Source organism: Ornithorhynchus anatinus, chromosome 18 (genome assembly GCF_004115215.2).
Source record: "Ornithorhynchus anatinus isolate Pmale09 chromosome 18, mOrnAna1.pri.v4, whole genome shotgun sequence".
NCBI lineage: Eukaryota > Metazoa > Chordata > Mammalia > Monotremata > Ornithorhynchidae > Ornithorhynchus > Ornithorhynchus anatinus.
The window spans coordinates 29,437,588-29,455,503 of NC_041745.1; the positions used below are offsets into that span (position 1 = coordinate 29,437,588).

Genomic DNA, 17,916 nt, shown 5'->3' on the forward strand with positions numbered 1-17,916 from the left:
CGTAACTGCTTAAATACTCTTTTGAGAAGTAGTGTGACCTATTCGATAGATCAGGGGCCTGGGAGCCAGATGGAACTGGGCTCTAACACTAGCTCCACCACTTGTCTGCTGTGTGACCTTGAGCAAATTGCTTCACTTCTCTGTGCCTCAGTTAACTCATCTGTAAAACAGCCATTAAGACTCTGAGGTCCATTGTGGCACATGGACTGTGTCCAACCTGATTAGATCCCAGAGCTCAGTACAGTGTCTGGCACATAGTAAGCACTTAAATAGCATAAAAAAATTAAAACACCAAAGCATTAGGTTTTTCATGCTTTCCATGTAAAGGGTTGATTCATTCTTGGTCAAAAACAAACAAAAATGCAACCATTTTGCAATTGGTTAAATTCTGGACTAACAAATACTTTCTGGCAAACAGTGCATTGAGGGCAGGAAGATAATCAAATAGGCACTTCAAAGCTCATTCATTGTTCTGGGGCAGGTCAGCCTCAACAAGGTTGAGAAATACGCATCAGTGAAGAGGCCAGAGTAGTAGGTGGGAAACCTAGCCTCTCAGTGAAGGCCAATGAACCTCGTTCTTCTTATGGTCCTCTGTTTAACTCCCTCTATGATGGCAATCGTGCATCACTGAGTTCATATTTCATATTCCTATTTCTGGATGGTTGAGCCTACTTTCCAAAGCACAACCCTTTTAACGTAGGCTATTCTGTCATTCTGCTATCTCTGGGAGCGAGATCAAACAGGATTTAAAAAGATAAACGATGAGTCTGTCGGGCACACACTGGCCAAATAAAGTGAATAGAGAGAACTCAAGGCAGAGAGCCAATGCCACGGGTCAGACCCACGTCCACCCGCCCACCCTAATAACGTTGGTATTTGTTAAGCGCTTACTATGTGCCGAGCACTGTTCTAAGCGCTGGGGTAGATACAGGGTAATCAGGTTGTCCCACGTGAGGCTCACAGTTAATCCTCATTTTACAGATGAGGTAACTGAGGCACAGAGAAGAGAAGTGACTTGCCCACAGTCACACAGCTGACAAGTGGCAGAGTCGACATTCGAACTCATGACCTCTGACTCCCAAGCCCATGCTCTTTCCACTGAGCCACGCTGCCACGATCAGGACGCTTGGAGGAACCATGTTGTGGTTGTCCTCCTGGATTCCCATCCTCATGATGAGGAGCAGACCACCCAACACCCCCACCTTTCCCTCCACTATAAGAGAACGTGAGGGGGGCGTTTTCTTGGTCAGTGGGTCACGGTCAAGGGCAAAGCTGAAACCACTTCTGGTTTACCTATGAAAGCAGTATTTCTTCAAGTCTTCAAAGTAATCCTTATTGATTTTGGTGTACGGATCATGGAGAAGGGGATTGTTATCAATCAGACTATCATCCCAGGCTTTAGGCCAGGGTTCCAGATTCTCTTCAATAGCTTGAGCAATTCCTTTGTCATGAGGAGAGATTATTTGAGCTCCATTGTCCCAATACACCTAAAGAGCACAGCATACACAAAAGCAATGTGAATGGATCGACTCATTGATTTACTGACTAGGAAAGGTGCTGGCAATTTCCGATCCAGTAACCTTTCATTTAATAAGAATGATGCCTCCGGAGACACACTGCGATGGGAAGGAATGCAACAATACCTTGTAGCCATTATCTTGCTTTGGATTGTGGGAAGCTGTTACCATAATTCCAGCACGAAGATTCAGGTGAGACACTGTGTAGGGCTGTAGGTATATTAGAAAAGAATGAATTTATTAGAAAGAGTGAATTTAATACAGGTGAAGATCAGTAACCCACACACACTGAAATGCAGGCTTAAATTATTTGATATACTTCCACCCAACAAATAAACCAACTGTTATGGCAAGTTAGGTTAACAATGTTGGTCTTTTAATCCTTCATTCTTGTTTATTTCTCTTTGCACAGAATTCTGCCAGTAGGTTAACTTTTCTCAGTCCACCAAAGATCACTGTCCAGGTATCTGACTAGTTGTTGTTTTATGCTCTGACTTCTTCCTGGGAATCTGATTTAAGAATTTCTTTCACCTCATTATAGCTTTTTTTAATGGCCTTTATTAAGTGCTTAGTAGGTTCCAAACAAGCTACTAAGTACTGGGGTAGATACAAGCTAGTCAGGTTGGACACAGCCTCTGTCCCACCTGGAGCTGAAGGTTTTAATCCCCATTTTACAGATGAGGTAACTGAGGCACAGAGAAATTAAGTGACTTCTCTCCCCACAGATGAACTTCCTTCCACTTTTGACAGATAAACCTTGGTTCCTATTCCCGGGTCCAACTATCTGCTCACACCTATGGCCTTCTGAAAACAAGGGAGGTGGCTATTTCATGCTTTCCTTTCCTTTTTAAGGTCATTAAAAAGGTGTTCCACAAGATTAAACATGACAAAGACAACTGTCTTCACTAAGGGACTTCGATGTCTGGGGCCACCTAGTTCAGTCCAACTAGATATGACTGACCACACTTCTCGCCGCCTTCAGTGCTTGCTCGCCTCCTCTCCCCTGACCGAGTCCAGCAACTTCCCTCTCACAGTGAGAAGCCACATCAACCCCTTCCCTGTTCTCAAGTCTCAACTCTTGGACAATCCTCTTTCCCCCTACATGTGATCAGCCACTTTGTCCACATCAGAGCGGCTGCAACTGCCTCCAGTCTCACTTCCCTCGATTCTGCTTCGCCCACCGCTACTTAAATCATCTTCCGTGTGCACCCTTTGTCCAGGACATCCCGTTATTCTAAGGTCTCCTTTCGCCCTTTGCATCTAAAGCAAATTGAGAAACTGCACAGTCTGGTGGATAGAAGACAGGCCTGGGAGTCAGTAGGGCCTCAGTTCTAATCCTGGCTCTGTCACTTGTCTGGTGGGTGACCTTCACTAAGTCACTTCACTTCTTTGCATCTCAGTTCTCTCATCTGTAAAATGGGGATTAAGACTGTGAGCCATGATTAGCTGTCCAATCTGATTAGCTTGTATCTACCCCAGCATTTACTATTGTGCCTGGCACACAGTAAACCTTTAAATGCCATTAAAAAAATTCCTATCCCTGAGCTCCAGCATCTCTGCCTGATAACCCCACCTACCTAACCCCAGCCTCCTGGTCACCCCTCCCCTCTTCCTGGCCAATCCTGGGTTTTGGGCCAGGATGCCCTAAGGACCCCAAATGGCCTTCAACATCCCACCCTAAATCAAGCCCCTTCTAAAGACCTGAATGGTTTTCTTGATTAACACGGCCTGACCCTAACCCTCAAACTCAATAGATACATCAAATAGCTCTGAAGATCCTCAAATATGGGGACCACGCCTACCCTATGCCATGAATTCTTAGCCAACAATACTCCAGGCATCAAGTCAGCATTCAGATGGTGCTACTTGATGAGAATTCTGGTGGTAGTGGACTTTTTTTTTGTTTATTATGGTATTTAAGTGCTTATTATGTACCAGGCGCTATAGTAAGTGCTAAGGTAGATATAAGGTTAACAGGTTGGACAGAGTCCCTGTCCCGCTTGGGGCTCACTGTTTTAATCCTAATTTTACAGATGAGATTAACTGAGGCACAGAGAAATGAAGTGACTTGCCCAAAGTCATCCAACAGACAAGTGTGGGATCTGGGATTAGAATCCAGGTCCTTCTGACTCCCAGGTCTGTGGTCTATCCACTAGGCCACACTGTTTGTGATGCAAGAAAGAAAAGGAGTCATTCTGATCTGTGCTCAGTTATACAGGAAAAGGGCTAAAAAAAAAAAAGAGAGAGATAAGGTGCACTAAAAAATTCAACCCAAGTCACTATAAAGGACTCTCTTGGAGGGTAGTTAACTGAAGCTTTTTTCTACAGTGCTATTCACCAAAAAATAGGACAAATTCACATACTCACATTCACGTTTATAAATTTTATAGGATGAGAGAAGAGAGGAAAGGCTTACTCACCACCCAAGGAGTTGGTGTGATATTAGAGAAGAGATACACAGGGACTCCCTGACTGATGAAAGTGGTCGCGGCGAGCCGGGCAAACCTAGAAATGCAGAATGATGCGGGGAGATGATGGTCAGTAAAGACAGTCATCAGGCATTTGGGCAGAAATTCTATGTAGCAAACCTTGGCTCATTCAGATCTGTTAAATGAGAATTCATGACAACTCCTCCCCTTTCCCCTTACTCCCTACTGTTGCTAGAGTAGAAAGGGTTTGAGCAGCACTGGAGGCCAGCGCTTAGTGTAGTGTTCAGCATACAGCAAGTGCTCCAAAAATCACCACTAACAGTTTGTTGCCCATCCAATTTCGCAGAGTACAAAAATACCTTTTGCTGCTACCTCCGCTTGGGGGGTGAGCCCGAGCATCGAAACCGATCACAACGCCTCTTTTCTTCAAATCGCTGAAATTCTTTTCTAGGTATCTGCAAAACCCCTAAAAATATCCAAGTATTTGGCATCAGTTTGTTCATTCATATGGGGTAGAACATTCATACGTGTTAAAACATCCATTAAAATTAAGTGGGGCTTTCACCCAATATCCTTGGGCACCATTTTCAAGGAGAAGCACGCTGGTGAGTAAAAAGACAACTGGACAGTGAATGTGTTTACCACCTCTGTCATACTGTACTCTCCCAAGAGCTTAGAACAGTGCTTTGCCCAGAATAAGCACTCAAATACCATTGACTGATTGACAATTACTCTAAATATGGGGTGCTCTGGTCTGCTGTACAACCCATAGCACATCATGGGAACTCATTACATACTAAGTAATGATGATAAGGTACTGATCCAACAAAGTGTTTGAAGATCCATAACATTTTACAACATTTAAAGCCCTTATGCCAGAATTCAGCATCTTCACTTCAATTAATCAATGGTTAGCTCTCCTCTAGTTGGGGCGGAGGAAAGAGAGGAGGGAGAAAGATGGTGGGAGGTGGGTTCCATCCTTGTAGAATTGACCATTTTCTTCAGACAGTTTCCTGAGCTGATTTCAAACCGGGTTGTGTTGTTGGAAGAAGGTTGCTTAATTCTGTTGTCACACTCTAGCCCAAACCTGCTGTGAACAGCATCCGTTCTGGCAGGCGGAATGGAATTATTTTGTATTACAATGCATTACAGATGAGAATCAGATTGCTTAGAACTCTGGGTTATCACATCCACCTTTATGTTTAGAACAGACACTGAACCAGTGCCATGCTGAGAACTCACTTCTAAGTACTGGTCACATCATCACCAGCAGCAGAATTTTCTGAGCAACAACTTCATGCACAACACTACACTGGGCGTCTGGGCAAGAGACTGCTCTGAGTGCCTACTGTGTGAGAAGCGGTATAGTAAGCAGTTGGGAACACCCTCAAGGAGCTTACAATCTAAAAGGGAGGCAGGTCTCAAATTGCCAGATACCACTTAAGGAACGGCAGATGAGTTTCAAGTCTGGGACTTCAGGAAAGAAACTGACTCTAGCGCTAGTGGTCTGTGCAGTGCCAGGGCTCGGTCATCCTGCCAGTCATGTCCCGCTGGGGCACGGAGTACATATACGCTCCTTGCCCACATTAGCCGGCTCCAGGCAGAAACAAGTCTCAGATTCCCAGACCAAGGCTCTATTCAGTTGCTTCGCGGGCAGGGTTTTCACTTGTGACTTGCTCCACGATGACAGCTAGACTCCAGTTAGCCTTTCTGAAGTGGGGTGGGGAGAGAGAGAGAGAAGAAAAGAGAAACATAGAGTGGGGGAGGATATAAGTGAGGAGGTCTGGGTGAGAGAGAGCACCGAATGAGCGAGGGAGAGGATGCAATGGGGAAAGAAGAGGGGTTTCATTTCTTAGAATGGTTGAAACCATTCCAGCCTGTCAAAACTCATTCCTAACCTTTGAAAGTCCCCAGCTCGACCTCTCCGGTATGAATCTGGAGTTATTCAGAACAATTTCACTACATTTCAGCTTTTTGAGTGACCGAGCTCTAATTCTTTTAGCGATTTGGGAAGCTGCTCAGAGAATCGATTAATCAATGTAGTCACAGTAAAAATCAGCAGTGGAAATTGTGATTGCTCCAACTATTGCCAAGACTAAAACCTCGGAACCACCCTACCACAAACGCTAGATGGAGCGGACACTTGTCAAGGAAGTCAGATTGAAGCCGGTACCTGAGTGGTCTGAATGATCGTCAGATCATTCATCTGGGAAATTCCTGCTCCCATGGCGGCTCTGAGCCCAGCTGTTCCAAACTCCATTCGGGAACCGAAACATTTCTGGAGCTCTTCTGTATTCCCATCTGCAACCAGCTGCTTAACTATTTCTGAAGTTTTAGGATTCTGTAAAGCACAAGAACAGATCACTCCATACAGTCAACAAACATTGTCTCTCCTTCACCGGAAATACTGGAGCTGCTCGGGATCTTCCAATTTTATAAACATGGAAGCTACCGTACTGAACCCAAGGGCTCTCGTAAGCACTAGAGGGTGAGCAAGAATTTCACTATCCACTAGAGGATGGGCTCTTTCATTTCCCCCACAAAGTAACTGTCAGAAATTTGCTCTCTGGTGTTTCTCACAATTCGGCTAAGGTTAGGTTTCGATTAGGGAAAACTACGACAGCTGCATTTCTGTAACACGTTGTTCCAATTTGACTGCTTCCTTAAAAGAATGTTAGAAAATACCAAAGATTTTGGGAGATGAAATTTAGTTAAAGGTGTGAAATTGGGAAGCAGCATGGTCTAGTGGAAAGAGCGCAGGACTGAGAGATAGAGGACCTGGGTTCTAATCCCAGGACTGCAAAACTAACTCTCTTCCCCTCTTCAATGCCCTACTGAGAGCTCACCTCCTCCAGGAGGCCCTTCCCAGACTGAGCCCCCACTTTCCCTCTGCTCCCTCCAACCCTCTGCTCATCCCCTTTCCCCTCAGCACTGTGTTCACTTGTATATATTATTACTCTATTTATTTTGTTAATGAAGTGTATATCTCCTTGATTCTACTAATCTTGATGATGTTGTCTTGTTTTGTTATCTTTTGCTTTGCTATCTCCCCTGTTTAGATTGTGAGCCTGTCACTGGGCAGGGATTGTCTTTGTTGCCGATTTCTCCATTCCAAGTGCTTAGTACAGTGCTCTGCACATAGCAAGGGCTCAATAAATACTATTGAATGAATCTGCCTGTTGGGTGACCTGGGGCAAGTCACTCAACTTCTCGGTGCCTCAGTTTCTTTATCTGTAAAATGGGGATTAGATACCTGTCCTCTCCCCTACCTGGACTGTGAGCCCAATGAGGAACAGGGACTACGCCCAACATGGTTATCTTGCATCTAAATCAGTGCTTAGTACAAAGCTTGGCACACAGAGTAAAAAAAAAAAAAAAGACATGCAGAGGGAATGATTGGTGCCACTTAGCTTAAAAAAAAAATTGAGTCAGGATTGAATGGGGAGCACTCCCAGGAAGAGATTTTGCATAAATCACAAAGACGGTTAGTGTATCTAGGGAAGACTCCAAACGGATTCTAATCATTATCACCTCTCCTGCAGCTGGAGTTTGCCCCGCACTGCATAAACGGCCAAGACTGAAATGCTGGTGGCTAGAGTTTTTCGGCCGGTATAGCGCCAATCAGCATGGATTGTAATGAAGTAGTTGAATTCAGCATAAAAAGGACTGTGATTATATTTCAAACAAAAGGATCATTGAATATTCTAGGAAGTACACATTTTCCCTGAATTTGTCCCCATTAAAGGAATGGCAAGTGTCTGAAATGTAAGCAGCATCTGAGGCTACAGGATAGCATTCTTAAACCTGATTTAACAAAACGTAAAGGCCGTTGTTTCAAGGCCGCCAAGTGGTTGGCATAAGGGAGATGTATACACATAATAAAACTGGTTTTGTAACTCAGAGAACAGCAGGAGAGGGCTGGTGCCAGAGAAAGGCTTTCCTTTAACCAAGGAAGTGAGGAACGATCATAAGACGGAGGGCAGTCCAACTGAAAAATCGATCAATAGTATTTATTGAGAGCTTACTCTGTGCAGAACACTGTACTAAGCATTTGAGGGAGTACAATGGAGTTAGTAGACACGATCCCTTCTTTCAGTCAATTAATGGTATTCACTGAACTCTTGGGGAAGCAGTGTGGCTCAATGGAAAGAGCCTGGGCTTCGGAGTCAGAGGTCATGGGTTCGACTCCCGGCTCTGTCACTTGTCAGCTGTGTGACTGTGGGCAAGTCACTTAACTTCTCTGTGACTCAGTTACCTCATCTGTAAAATGAAGATTAACTGTGAGCCTCACGTGGGACAACCTGATTACCCTTTATCTACCCCAGCACTTAGAACAGTGCTCTGCACATAGTAAGCGCTTAACAAATGCCAACATTATTATTATTACTACTGTGTGCAGAGGACTGTATTAAGCACTTGGAAGAACACTGATTTGAAAGACATGTTCTCTGTCCATAAGGAACTTACAGTCTACATTCTCAAGGGGAGAATCACTTCCCTCTGCAGAATATTCGGGGGAACAGTCAGTCGATCAAACAGTGCAGAGCACTGTACTAAGCGCTTGGGAGAGTACAATATAACAAACGAAAAGACATATTTCCTGATCAGATCTTCGGCTTGTGGGCCGTCACATGAGGAATTTTTGGGAAAGGCCTGGGGTTAAGTTTTGGTAACAGGTTTTACCTGTTGGTATTAGCAACCAAGGACCCACCGGGCAGGTTGGAGGGAAGAGAGGGATGGTATGCAAGGGCGAAGCCAGGTATTTGGGACCAAATCTCCATGACCTAAGATTCTTCCTCCTCCTCCTCTCCCCACCAAGGCAAGAGAAGCAGCGAGTTCTACTGGAAAGAACCCGGCCTGGGTGTCGGGAGACTTGGGCTCTAATCGCATCTCCTCCACTTGCCTGTTGTGGGAGCTTAGGCAAGTCTAATCACTGCTCTGTGCATCAGTTTCCTCATCTGTAAAATGGGATTAAAAACCTGCACACGGAAAGCGCTCAATAAATACCAGTGAGTGAAACGATTCTTCCCCTGCCCTCCTGGGCTGTGAGCCCCATGTGGGACAAGGGCTGTGTCCGATCTGATTGCAGTGAATCAACGCCAGTGTTTGGCACACGGTAGGTGCTCAATAAATAATTGCGTCACTCAGTGGAAAGAGCACAGGCTTAGGAGTCATAGGTCATGGGTTCTAATCCCAGCTCTGCCACCTGTCAGCTGTGTTACTTTTAATTAACTTCTCTGTGCCTCAATTACCTCATCTGTAAAATGGGGATTAACACTGTGAGCCTCATGTGGGACAACCTGATTACCTTGTATCTACCCCAGCGCTTACAACAATGCTTGGCACATAGTAAGCACTTAACAAATGCCGACATTATTATTACTGTGAGCCCGTTACTGGGTAGGGATGGTCTCTGTTGCTGAATTGCACTTCCCAAGCGCTTAGTAGTGTCCTGCACATAGTAAGGGCTCAAAAAGAACAAAGGGAGTGAGTCAGAGAGATGCAGAAGGGAGTGGGAAAAGAAGGGGGTGAAGGGGGTCTGCGCTCATTTGTATATATTATTTATCACCCTATTTATTTTGTTAATTTTGTTATTTTGTTAATGAGGTGTACATCCCCTTGATTCTATCTTGATGATTCACTCATTCAGTAGTATTTATTGAGCACTTACTATGTGCAGAGCACTGTACTAAGCGCTTGGAATGGACAACATTGTCTTGTTTTGTTCTCTTTTGCTTTGCTATTCGTCTCCCCTGATTAGACGGTGAGGAGCCCATCACTGGGCAGGACTGGTCTCTGTTGCCCAACCGTCCATTCCCAGCGCTTAGTCCAGCGTCCTGCACAAAGTAAGCGCTCAATAAATACTATTGAATGCATGAATATCCCCCCTCCTACCCTCTGCTCTTCCCCCTTCCTCCCAGCACTGTGCTCAGGTGCATATATTATCACCCTATTTATTTGGTTAATGAGGTGCATATTCCCTTGATTCGATTTATCTTGGTGATGCATTCATTCAATGGTATTTATTTGGGCGCTTACTATGTGCAGAGCACTGTACTAAGCGCTTGGATTGGACAACGTTGTCTTGTTTCGTTCTCTTTTGCTTTGCTATTCGTCTCCCCCGATTAGACGGTGAGGAGCCCATCACTGGGCAGGACTGGTCTCTGTTGCCCAACCGTCCATTCCCAGCGCTTAGTTCAGCGCCCTGCGCATAGGAAGCGCTCAATAAATACCATTGAATGCATGAATATCCCCCCCCCCCACCCTCTGCTCTTCCCCCTTCCTCCCAGCACTGTGCTCAGGTGCATATATTATCACCCTATTGATCTGGTTAATGAGGTGCATATCCCCTTGATTCATTTTGGTGATTCATTCATTCAATGGTATTTATTGGGCGCTTACTGTGTGCAGAGCACTGTACTAAGCGCTTGGAATGGACAACGTTGTCTTGTTTTGTTCTCTTTTGCGTCTCCCCCGATTAGATGAGGAGCCCGTCACTGGGCAGGACTGGTCTCTGCTGCTCCACCGTCCATTCCCAGCGCTGAAGTCCAGCGCCCTGCGCATAGGAAGCGCTCAACAAATACGGCTGAAGGCTACTAATCATGCTATTTGCTAAGCGCTTAGTATGGGCCAATAAATAGGACTGAAGGAGGGAGGGAGAGCGGACTGACCTGGTCCCAGCGCAGCCAGCGAGCCACCTCCTCCTCCCGCGACGCCGCCATGACGGCTCTCTGACGGCCCGCAGTCACCGGAACCGGAAGTGCGGCCGGCCGGGCGGGCGGGGGCGGGGGCGGCGCGCGCGGGGGAGGGGGGGCGGCACGCGCGGGGGGGCGGGGCCAAGGAGCAGCGGGCCAATCAGGATCGCGCCTCTCCGGAGGGGGGCGGGGCCGAGGGGAGAGCGCGCGGCCGCGGGGGCGCGCGCGCGCGCTGCCCAGGGCCCGGCCAGGGCGCCCACACGCCCCCTACTGCCGAGAAGGGGGGGACTTGTCGTGGCGGCTAAAGCGCATGCTCGGAACTCGGGCCTCTGCAAGAGCCCGGGCAGGGGAGTCCGAGGCCGTGGGTTCGAATCCCCCCCTCCGCCACGGGTCCGCTGGGTGACCTTGGACAAGTCACTTCCCTTCCCTGGGCCTCAGTTCTCTCATCTGGAAAATGGGGATGAAGACTCTGAGTCCTACGTGGGACCACCTTGTATCCGCCCCCCCTCCCCCAGCGCTCAGAACAGTGCTTTGCAAGCAGCGTGGCTCACCTCACTTCTCTGTGCCTCAGTGACCTCATCTGTAAAATGGGGATTCACTGGGAGCCTCACGTGGGACACCTGATAACCCTGTATCTACCCCAACGCTTAGAACAGTGCTCTGAGGCACATAGTAAGCGCTTAACAAATACCAACATGATTATTATTAAATACCATCATCATCATCTCATCCCAATCCCCTCCGCCTAATGCAAAGAGCCCGGGTTTAGGAGTCCTTTTCATTCATTCAATCGTATTTACTGAGCGCTTACTATGTGCAGAGCGCTGGACTAAGCGCTTGAAATGTACATTTCGGCTACAGATAGAGACCATCCAGAGAAGCAGTGTGGCTCAGTGGAAAGAGCCCGGGCTGGGGAGTCAGAGGTCATGGGTTCGAATCCCGCCTCTGCCGCCTGTCAGCTGTGTGACTGTGGGCAAGTCACTTCACTTCTCTGTGCCTCAGTTACCTCATCTGTCAAATGGGGATTAAGACCGTGAACCCCACGAGGGACAACCTGATGACCCTGTATCTTCCCCAGCGCTTAGAACAGTGCTCTGCACAGAGTAAGCACTTAAAAAATGCCAACATTATTATGGGTTCTAATCCCGGGTCCGCTGCTTTTCAGCTGGGTACCTTGGACAAGTCACTTCCCTTCCCTGGGCCTCAGTTCCCTCATCTGGAAAATGGGGATGAAGTCTGTGAGACCTACGTGGGACAACCTGATCACCTTGTATCGCCCCCCACACAGCGCTTAGAACAGTGCTTTGCACGTAGTAAGCGCTTAATAAATACCATCATCATCATCATCATCATCTCATCCCATCTCCCCGCCACCCCCCCCCCCCGCCCCCGCGCCTGCCTGCACCTAATGCAAAGAGTCCGGGCTTAGGAGTCATTTTCATTCATTCAATTGTATTTATTGAGCCCTTGCTATGTGCAGAGTGTTGTACTAAGCGCTTGGAATGTACAATTTGGCAACAGAGAGAGACCATCCCAGCCCAGTGACGGGCTCACGGTCTAAGCGGGGAAGACTGACGGCAAAGCAAAAGAGAACAAAACAAGACAACATCATCAAGATAAATAGAACCAAGGAGATATACACCTCATTCACAAAATAAATAGGGTGACAAATAATATATACGAATGAGCACAGTGCTGAGGAGAAGGGGGAAGAGCAGAGGGTGGAGGGAGGAGGATATTGGACTCTCCCAAGTGCTTAGTACAGTGCTCTGCACTTCACCTTCTACTCTCCTAGTATAACCCAGCCCGCACACTTTGCTCCTCTAATGCAAACCTTTTCCCTGCCTCGATTTCTCCTATCGAGTGACCCCTAGCCAAGGTCCTGCCTCTGTCCTGGAACGCCCTCAAATCCCTCCTCAAATCTGACATACAATTTCTTTCACCCACCTTCAAAGCCTTATTGAAGGCTATGAGAACAAAAGAGCAAAGCAGAGCTAAAGAAAACAAAACAAAAACAAGACGACATAATCACAAAAAATAGAATCAAGGGGATGATTAAGAAAATTAAGAAAATTAAGAAAATAAAAAGTGTAATAAATAATATATACAAATGAGCACAGTGCTGAGGGGAGGGGAAGGGAGAGGAGCAGAGAGTGGAGGGGGAGCAGAGGGAAAAGGGAGGGACTCAGTCTGGGAAGGCCTCTTGGAGGAGGTGAGCTCTCAGTAGGGCTTTGAAGAGGGGAAGTCAAAGGTCGTGGGTTCTAACCCCACCTCCGCCACGTGTCAGCTGGGTGACTTTGGGCAAGTTTCTTCACTTCTCTGGGCCTCAGTTCCTCATCTCTAAAATGGGGATTAAGACGGTGAGTCCCACGTGGGACAATCTAATTACCTTAAATTAATAATAATGTTGGTATTTGTTAAGGGCTTACTATGTGCCAAGCACTGTTCTAAGCGCTGGGGGAGATACAAGATAGTCAAGTTGTCCCACATGGGTTTCATCATCATTTGACAGATGAGGTAATTGAGGCACAGAGAAGTTAAGTGACTTGCCCAAGGTCACACAGCAGACAAGTGGCAGAGCCGGGATTAGAAGCCATGACCACTGACTCCCAAGCCTGTGTTCTTTCTACTAAGCCTCACTGCTTCTCCAACCCCAGCGTTTAGTACAGTGTTTGGCACATAGTAAGCGCTTATCAAATACTATCATTATGAGAAGTGGCATGGCTCAGTGGAAAGACCACAGGCTTGGGAGTCAGGTCGTGGGTTCTAATCCCGGATCCATGGCTAAATACCTGTTCTCTCTTCTTCTTAGACTGTGATCTGCTCGGGGAACAGGGACTGGTTCTAAGAATAATAATAATAATGGTATTTACTTAGCATTTACTGTGTACCAGGCACTGTTCTAAGCGCTGGGGTAGATACAATATAATTGGGTATTTCTTAAGTGCTCACCATGTGTCAAGCCCCGTTCTAAGCACTGGGTAGATTGAAGATAATCAGGTTGGACACAGTTCCCGTCCTACATGGGCTCATCGTCTTAATCCCCATTTTATAGGTGAGGTAACTGAGGCATGAAGAAGTGAAGTGACTTACCCAAGACTACACAGCAGACACGTGGCAGGGCAGGAATTAGAACACAGGACCTTCTGACTCCTAGGCCCAGGCTCTGTCCACTAGACCACGCTGTTCTGAGTGGATTATCCTATATCTCTAACACTTCGCATAATGCTTAGCAGAGAAGCAGTGTATTCTAGTGGAGAGAGCACAGGTTTGGGAATCAGAAGGACTTGGTATCTAATCCCAACACTGCCACTTGTCTGTTTGTTGTGTGACCTTGGGCAAGTCACTTTACTTCTCTGTGCCTCAGTTACCTCATCTGTAAAATGGAGATTAAGACCGTGAGCCCCAATTTAGACAGGGACTGTGTCCAACCTGAATAGCTTGAATCTACCCCAGCACTTAGCACAGTGTCTGGAACACAGTAGGTGCTAAACAAATGCCATAAAAAATATCATTCAACAAATACCCCAATTATTATCATTACTGGAATTGTGATGGGAGTCAATCAAGGTGTTTACAGTCTAGTAGGGGAGGCAGACACTGGCATAATATACAACTAGGAGGACAAGGGAAAGTAGATCCTGCTTTCCCTCCAATTTAGACTATCAGTCCTGTGTAGGAGCTGATTCTCTTCGATCCATCCCAGGGCTTAGCACAATGCTCAACACATAGTAAACAATAAATACCACAGTTACTATTATACTATTGGCTATATGAGTGGGTACACAAATAATTGGCTGTGAAGTCGCATGTAGTTGCAGTGAACATATTTGGAGCTGACGCGGTATCAATCAATTCATTAATCATATTTATTGAGCATTTACTCTGAGCGGCTGGGAGAGGACAGTAGAGATAGTTGAAAAATTGGCTGTGAAGTAGCACGTAGTCGCAGTGAACGTATTTAGAGCTGAAGCAGTATCAATCAATTCATTAATCATATTTATTGCGCATTTACTGTGAGCTGTTGGGAGAGGACAGTAGAGATAGTTGACATGAACCGCTCTCTCATGGAATTTACAGGCTAGCAGGGGTGACAGACGCTAAAATAAAAAACAGGGAGGGGAAAGCAATAGAGTGTAAAGATGTGTTCACGAGTGCAATGTAGTTATTTAAGTAACCAAGTGCCTACTTGACACGGAGACCCTCCCGCCCCGGGTGAAGAGCAGGTTGGGGGCCATCTTTGAAGGAGGGCACATGCCATCTTGCAATCCCCCCCGCTAGGGTAATAACACTCTTCAGTGTCTCCACTGCCTCTTTTTATAGACACACACTTCACTTCCTCTCGAAGGAAATTGAGACTGCCCAGAGGAAACAGAGAACAAAGAGGTCTTCCCTTGAGAAATAGCTGGGAAGCAGGAGGCGAAGCAGGAAGAGACAGCAGAATGGTAATGGTGTGATGGGGAGACTGGATAGTCACGCCTCATGGCTTTTATTTTACCAACGAAGTCGTCGGCTGCTTCAACAGGCATTAAGGGCCCGAGGACATCGGGAGGGAGTTGAAAAGTCAGAAAAGCTGGTGAGGGTTGTGGGCGTGGGAGCCATCGAGGGAGTGATAATAGCGTTGTCAAGAGGAAGGTGGCTGATTGTACTTGGGCAGGGTGAATTTGTGAAGGTAGAAGTTGGCACAGGCCTGGATGTCTGCCATCTGCGTTGCGCTATGCACACAGTACATGCTTAGTTAATGATGCTGTCGATTGGTTTAGCTGCCCAGGCACAGGAGTGAAGGAGGTGTCTTGGGCAGGGGATGACCCTAGAATAAGGGTTGGTGATGCAAGAGCAACCAGCAGGAGAGGAGAATCAGCTTGGCCTAGTGGATAGAGTCAGAGGGACTTGTGTTCTAATCCCCATTCTGCCACTTGTCCACTGTATCATCTCGGACAAATCGCTTCCCTTCTCTGTGCCTCAGTTATCTCATCTGTAAAATGGGGATTAAGACTGTGAATCCCATGTGGGACATGAATTGTGTCCAACCTGATTAGCTCATATCCATCTCAGTAAAGTGCCTGGTATATAGTAAGCGCTTAATGAATGCCATAAAGAAAAATAGAAGTATCATTGAGTCTGCCCTAGTGGAGAGGGCAGAGTTGAGGGCCTGCACTTTTATATCTAAGAAAGGGAAAGTTTTTCCTCAGTGCTTGGTCTGAATGGTTTATTCCTCATGTTTAAATATGAAAGGCCCCTGTGGATTAGGGCCAGGCGTTGGAGAAACAAGGGGGATGGGCCTGAGTGATGTGAGTCCATCCCTGGTGTGGAAGCACAGGGGGCCAAAATAATCTGTGACTGATTGCATGAGTGCCGAATTGTATATTCCAAGCGCTTAGTACAGTGCTCTGCACATAGTAAGCGCTCAATAAGTACTATTGAATGAATGAATGAATGAATGAATGAATGAGTGTTGACCCTATTGAAGTCTTATTGCTGCACCAAGTCTGGGATTTAAACCAAGTCAAGACACTCTGTCGTCATCCTAAGCGTTGTTCTTTGAAAGCCAGTGAGCTTGGTGAACCTGGCAATTGAAATCTTCCCCTTGCATGTCTCTCTCACTGTCTACCTATAAGCTGTTGCACCAGTTCTGAGACTTAAGAGAAGCGACATGGTCAAGTGGAAAGAGTGTGGGCCTGGGAGTCAGAGGACCTGGGTTCTAATCTCAGCTCTGCCAGTTGCCTGCGGTGGGATTTAGGGCAATTCACTTAATGTCCTCAGTGCCTGCGTTTCCTCAACTGTAAAATGGAGATCAAATCCTACTCCATCTTACTTAGGCTCTGAATTCCATGTGGGACAGGGACTGTGTCCGACCTGATAATCCTGTATCTACCCCAGCACCTAGAACAGTGCATGACACCTAGTAGGTGCTTAACAAAAACTCTTTTAAAAAAACTCAAGACGCTCCACCATTGCTCTGTAATTCAGTAGACTGTGAAAGCAAGTGGGCTTAGTGGAACCTCATGAACTCAACAGAGGTTGCCTCTCTTCTGTCCCATCTGTCTGCAAATCTAACTCCCGGTTGATATCCCTTGGGTATCTTCCCTGGAGCTTAGGGCATAGATAAGCTTTCAGTCTGAGTGGATGGTGGGGGACAAAACTGCAAGGTGTAGATAAACCTTCAGTTGTATAGAGCAGGCATCAGAGGGTGCCCAAATTGCATTGGTTCTCAGGACAGTTCAAAACGATACTTATCTCACCAAAGGGAACTCCAGCTTATTGTATATAAATTAATTATGAACCTAAGATAAATTGGATAACCTACTAAGCAGTTCCCCCAAAAAGGAACCTTCGATCTAGACAAAATAGCTCATCTCCTGGGACCATTAGAGTTTAAAGGAAGTAAAACTGACCAAGGTCAGCAGGATTCATATTTTGATTGGTATTGTGAAACCTCTAAAAAATGCCAGGAATCTCAAGTGAAGAGTCTTAAGGACTCCCAGGAGAAAATGAAAAATCAAGATTTTTATTTTAAGCATATCTTGGATCGTTCCGTCTAGCTCTCGAATCACACCGGCAGCCTTAAGTGGGATCTCGAAGCCCAGGTCTTTTTGACTGGTGACAGATTTGGCAACGAGGATGGGATCCTGTGGATAGAACAACCCCAACGTGTTGCTCACAAACCTAAAAATGGAAGGGTGGAGATCCCCTCGTGACGTGGTTTGGGTAATTGTCCACTTTGAAGAACTGAGGGAATTATGGGAAGAATTTTATAAATGGAGAAATGCAAGTAAGGTTAAGCTAGGAAAAGGGAAAGCTGCACCGTTGACATTATCGGTGTCTGCACTGCAGTCAGCTGCCAAGAGAGAGAGAGAAGTGCAGAAGAAAATAGAGGCACTACCAAAGGAAAGGGATGAACTGGCACCTAAGTGTGCAATGCCAAGTTGGCAGCCAACTTTAAGACCCACCAGGCTGCCATTCTGGAGCAAAATTTAGCACCCCAGGTAGTTAAAGAATTAGAGGAAACTCTAGGTTAATGAGCAAAAGATTGGACAAATTTTGTATATCGGGTTGTGTGGGGAGGGTGACTACAATGGGACTCCTTTGGACCTCCATGAACTCAAAACAGTTGTCACCCCCATGCCGGGCGCCCCCATACACCCCAGAAGGGCAGGCTACGGGTCTGTACCCCATCATTAAGGAAGAAAGGGACCCAATGAGACCAAACTTGCTGGAGAACCTTCCTTTGTATTTACCCCTCTGGGACTCGGGTCCTCCCAGAGTCCGAGGAAC

The 17,916-nt window shown here is 46.5% G+C and overlaps 1 protein-coding gene across 1 annotated transcript in view; it reads right to left on the reverse strand.

Moving 5' to 3' along the window:
* PGM2 (phosphoglucomutase 2) overlaps positions 1 to 10,693 on the reverse strand; it is a 28,125-nt gene extending 17,432 nt beyond the window's left edge. The window contains exons 1-6 of the mRNA XM_029046517.2: positions 10,618 to 10,693; positions 6,120 to 6,287; positions 4,306 to 4,412; positions 3,938 to 4,022; positions 1,644 to 1,727; positions 1,294 to 1,487 (exon numbers count right to left, since the gene is read on the reverse strand). Of these exons, the coding sequence (XP_028902350.1) occupies positions 1,294 to 1,487; positions 1,644 to 1,727; positions 3,938 to 4,022; positions 4,306 to 4,412; positions 6,120 to 6,287; positions 10,618 to 10,668 (689 nt within the window). The 5' untranslated portion in view covers positions 10,669 to 10,693. The remainder of the gene's footprint in view (positions 1 to 1,293; positions 1,488 to 1,643; positions 1,728 to 3,937; positions 4,023 to 4,305; positions 4,413 to 6,119; positions 6,288 to 10,617) is intronic.
* Positions 10,694 to 17,916: the final 7,223 nt, after the last annotated feature.